This window comes from Phytophthora cinnamomi, assembly GCF_018691715.1.
Source record: "Phytophthora cinnamomi strain GKB4 chromosome Unknown Contig129, whole genome shotgun sequence".
NCBI classification, from domain to species: domain Eukaryota; phylum Oomycota; class Peronosporomycetes; order Peronosporales; family Peronosporaceae; genus Phytophthora; species Phytophthora cinnamomi.
Window position 1 is genome coordinate 536,059 of NW_027151062.1, and position 4,738 is coordinate 540,796.

At 51.8% G+C, this 4,738-nt stretch overlaps 1 protein-coding gene across 1 annotated transcript; it reads left to right on the forward strand.

Moving 5' to 3' along the window:
* Positions 1-1,555: 1,555 nt before the first annotated feature.
* On the forward strand, positions 1,556-2,452 carry IUM83_18743 (CAMK/CDPK protein kinase; the record flags this gene model as incomplete). Its single annotated transcript, XM_067943754.1, has 1 exon — positions 1,556-2,452. One exon carries the CDS (start codon positions 1,556-1,558, stop codon positions 2,450-2,452), a length of 897 nt encoding a protein of 298 aa, XP_067780056.1.
* Between the last annotated feature and the right edge of the window lie 2,286 nt (positions 2,453-4,738).

The following is a 4,738-nucleotide window of genomic DNA, read 5'->3' on the forward strand; positions in this document are numbered from 1 at the left end:
CTAGATAATTCCCAGCGCTCACCAACGACATTTATCGTGCTCGAGACGATACTTCTCGCTGATTTTCTCCTCACCTTCAACACCGCCTACCTTGTTCAGGGAGTTCTCGCTAAATCTCGGGAAGCCTCGATCCGACTGTGTCCAACAAACTGTCTTCACTTTCTGCAGTTTTGTAGCAAGGCATGTGTTGAAATTGTCCCACATCCGGGCCGTTGCTCGGCTGTAATTCTGTTTTGAATTATTCCTCGAAGTCTTTCGTATAAAGCTTCCACTTGCTGCAATCCAGAAGCAAGCACGATGGTAATGTAGATTGAGTGAAAACTGCTTGTGAGCAGGAGCGTCGACGATCAGATGGGCTTGACAACACATTTGTGATGCGCCATAGTTCAGTCGTGGGTACAAGGTACAGCATGCTCGTTCTTGAAAATCGTTCTTGAGACAAATTGACTGTTTGAAAGCGACGACCAGCAACTCCAACGACCAGGATGTTTGATATCGGCACGCCCAACCTGCTCCTTGGCATGATCGCTCTCGGTTTCTTGGTCGAAGCAGAGGATCGAAAACTCGTTTGAGGAAGAGGTAGTTCAGCGAAGTTCAGGAAAAGGTGTAAAATGGCGAGCAATCTTCAGATCGCAGCAAGTTGGTTACTCATTTGGGTGGGGATGAGTGGCGGCAATTTTTCGCTGCTACCCTGGGTGATGGGTTTCGGATCTTGTGTTGCATCACCTGCGCACTATAGACTTTGTAGGAGAATATAACTACTCCCGAGATTCCACCACAACACCCTCGTGGTTCAGTTATGTTATATCAGGCGCGAAATCGCTTTCCCGTCCCGCTGCCGGACGCAACTGAGCAGATGTGAGGGTCACAGTTCAGTCGTGGATGCGAACTCCAACCGTTGAAATCTATTGCCACCGTCGTGGTGTTAAATCTTCAGCCGTGAGTGAATTCGAGGATTCGCGACAGACAGTAGAAAACGATATCTGTCGAGTCTGTAAGCGAGTGAAGACCAGCAACTCCAACGACCAGGACGTTTGGGCATCGGCACGCCCAGGCTGCTCCTGGTAGGATCGCGCGCGGTGTCTTGATGGGAGCACAGGGTCGGACGCATCGTTTGAGGAGGAATTGGTTGGTAATCCTACATTGAGTCGATGCCATTGACTGGCAGCGGTAGTCCCTCATCGCTGTGCTACAACTTTCTCCAGATTCGTTTCTCTTTCCCCGCCCAGGTCGTAAGCAACGAAGTACAAACCCATCTCGGCACGTGCTTGACCTTGTCCACCCGAGGCAGTTCGACAAGCGCCAACGACCGCTCATTTGCCCCCTGCAGAAAGATCCTCGAGACAACATTCACGAAAATCGTTGGCAATGGCAGTGCTGTGGTCAGCTTTCGCCGTTATTGTCGAATCATTTCTGCTTGTCTTTGCGGTGATACAGTTACGCCAGCGCGAAGCAACCGCAACCAACTTCACTCGGCTTAGCCGCCCGCCGTGCTGCTTCACAACTGAATCTGCTGCTTCGCGCTGGCACCGGTCGCATCGATTTCTAAGCACCCATGTCCAGCTCGCAGCTTCAATTGCGACGCAAAATAGGCGACGCGCTCTACGGCGAAGTCCTGGAGTGTGAAGTTCGACCCACACGTGCCCAGCAGCAGCTCATGCCCCCGCTCCCCCTCGGTAAACGGCGTATCGTAGCCGTTAAGGCCATGTCGCTGTCCTGTGCTGCCGACATCCGCAGTGCGTCCGGCCCCGAGCGCACCCTGGACGACCCGATGCAGGAATGCCGAGTCGCCGACCTGCTATCCAACGGCGGAGGACACCCCAACGTCGTGCGGTCCTACTTCCACTTCCAGGAGAACGACTGCATCTACCTTGTCGACGAGTTCTGCGCCGACGGAGACCTCTACACCCACCTCGCCACCGCCATCCAGAGCGGCACCATGACTGAGGAGTGGACCATCCACGTAATGAAGCAAGTCCTGGCTGGCGTCGATTTCCTGCACCGCCAACTCGGCATCGCGCACCGCGATCTGTCGCTCGAGAATGTCTTGATGCACAACGGAGCGTGCAAGATCTCCGACTTTGGGCTGTCAGTTCCTGTAAACACTTTGTGTTTGGGTCGGGCGGGCAAAGAGTACTACATGGCGCCGGAGGTGGTCGCGGGGGGAGCGTACGACCCCGTGAAGGCGGATATCTGGTCGCTGGGCATCATGTGGTTCGTCATGCTCACGGGGTCTCCGCTGGTCTCAGTTGCTTCTCGTCAAAACAGGGCGTTCCTCGCGCTAGAGCAATTGGAGGTCACCGGGATTTTCGAGTTGTGGGAATACAACACCAAGCTATCGGCGTCAGTTATTGACTTGGTCTCGCGAATGTTAAAAGTTGACCCATCAGAGCGGATATCGCTAAGTGAGATTTGGAGGCATTCGTGCCTGTATAGTGTAGCAGCATTCTAGTCTCAGAGATAGTTCTCTGGATTTTATCCAGAGCTGTTAGGGCGATACGAGTGCAGGTGCAAATCACTATATATATACATATACATACGTATGAGAGATATTTTATCAAAAGTACCACAATCGTGTTTTTGAGGTGTTTTAGTGACGAGCACAGGGCAAAAGCTCGGTGTCTTGGCTTCCTCTAGCACTATTCACCACATCTAAATTCGAAGTAGAAGAGAAGTTACGGCCGATCGCCCGACACAACAAGACCTAAAAAAAGTTGTAGTTTCAGAATGCTAAGATCCTGGTCTATTCGATAAACCAATCAGTGACCTCTGAATCGTGCTAGAACATTCTTAAAACATTCCTAGAAGATCCTAGATTAACTATATGAAAATGTTATCAATCAAGAGCTTCCAGTTTCTGCACGTGAAAAGCGAAGTTTCTCATCTCTCCCAAGAGGACCGCCCTCGGGGACAGGAGGAGCATCAACCGCACTCACGGGAGGCGCGGTTTCTTCTTCACTCGAGCCGTTGTCGCCTCCTGGGGCATCGATCCGGCCTCCGTCACTGCTGTCAGACATGCTTCCACAGGATTTCGTTTGTTTGTGCTCGTTTTCTCAGCTCCGTAGAAACACCAATCACCAAATTTCAAGGCCTATTAAAAAAAAATCAAAAACACGTTAATGATACTTTTGATAAAATGCCTCTAATATATATGGCTGAATCAGGTATAAGGTGACACAATAATAATATATCGTTGCATACCTGTTAGGTTTTATACCGATGTGGGTAGTATAATGTACTATTATTCAGTTGCGTGTTGACATTCGCGTCACAACCATCATTTTCTATTGTCACAGTCAATCGAAGCACTCAACTTCAACCAGCAAGCGACAAATGTCAAAGACTCACGGTGATGACATGATTCTCGGTCCTTTGCACCATCCAACGTGTCCTTACCCACAAAAGACGTCATGACATGTCACGGTGACCCGAGTTACGACGATGAAATGGGGATTTGTGAGATGCGGGTGCAGACTAAAATAATTTTTATACAAGGCGTGGGAAGGCCCACTTCTAAAATCGTAGCACAGCAGTAGGAGTGAAACTCCCCGAAGTATGAAAGGAACCGGCCGACGAAGAGGCTCGTTCCTCGATTCGTCGCCTCATCGAAAAGTATTTAAGCTCTGAAGACTTCGCCTGAGCTCCGCCACACAAGTTCTCAGACGCATCAAAATGGCCCCGCCGCTTACATCGCGTTCGCACCTTCTGGTGGCCCCTGACCTCATCGGATTTGTCCGGAACGCTCTCATCTACTGCAAGATAGTGAAGCTAGGCCCACGGGTCGTTCGCATTGAAGGTCTCCACGATATGACCGGGAATACGTGGTCTATGAAACATTGGGATGCCGTTCGCTGCACCGTGACCGCATCCGAAGTTTCCTCCAATACGTCAAGTCCCTGGCATCGGCAGGCAGTCAAGGTCGAGCACGAGAACGCATTTCACTGCGGCCAGGTTTTAGCGACATCTGGAAGCTCTGTATACTGGACGAAACCCTACCAAGTTCGGCCAACGACGTAATCCCGATCGCACCTATCGTCGCCCTCTTGCATGAAGAGATCACCATTTGGACGTAAGAGTGGTCGCTCGACGGGATGATTGACCTCCACCACGAGATTCCGGATCATATTTGTGGCACCAGTAATAACAGCGGGTCCAACGATATCTCTTCTATCCTTGCCGACCTAACGGATCTATCAACCTTTCCGACTGTGCGGCACTCGCGACTTGATTAACCCAAAGCCAGGTGCTCCGTCGTCATTTACAATACAACATGCTATAGGTTACGTGTATTATGTCGGCGGAAAAATCCTCCCCGTACCTGCATCAGTCGGTACGTCCTTCTGCAGACCTCTACGGCCACCTTTCTCATGCTGCCCCCGCACGGTCTCCGTAGCGCAAGCGGGACGTCTGATGGATGTTCCGTACGGCCACCTGCACGAGCTGTTACGATGCGCATCGCTCCGCCGCAGGCCATACTTGCTGATGCCGGGCCGCCAGTCAGTCGGATCGCCGACCCGGGACCTACCTCACCGACAGAGTCGCCGACGTTCAGGAGGTGTGGTGACGAAGTCGCGTCGTGTGTGAGCAGTGATCGGCGTGCAAAGAGACGTGCAGACGCGCAGCTAGACGCACAGAGCGTCGCGGAGCAAAAACGACAAAAGCAGTCGCCCACCGTGGGGCTCGAACCCACGACCACAAGATTAAGAGTCTTGCGCTCTACCGACTGAGCTAGACGGGC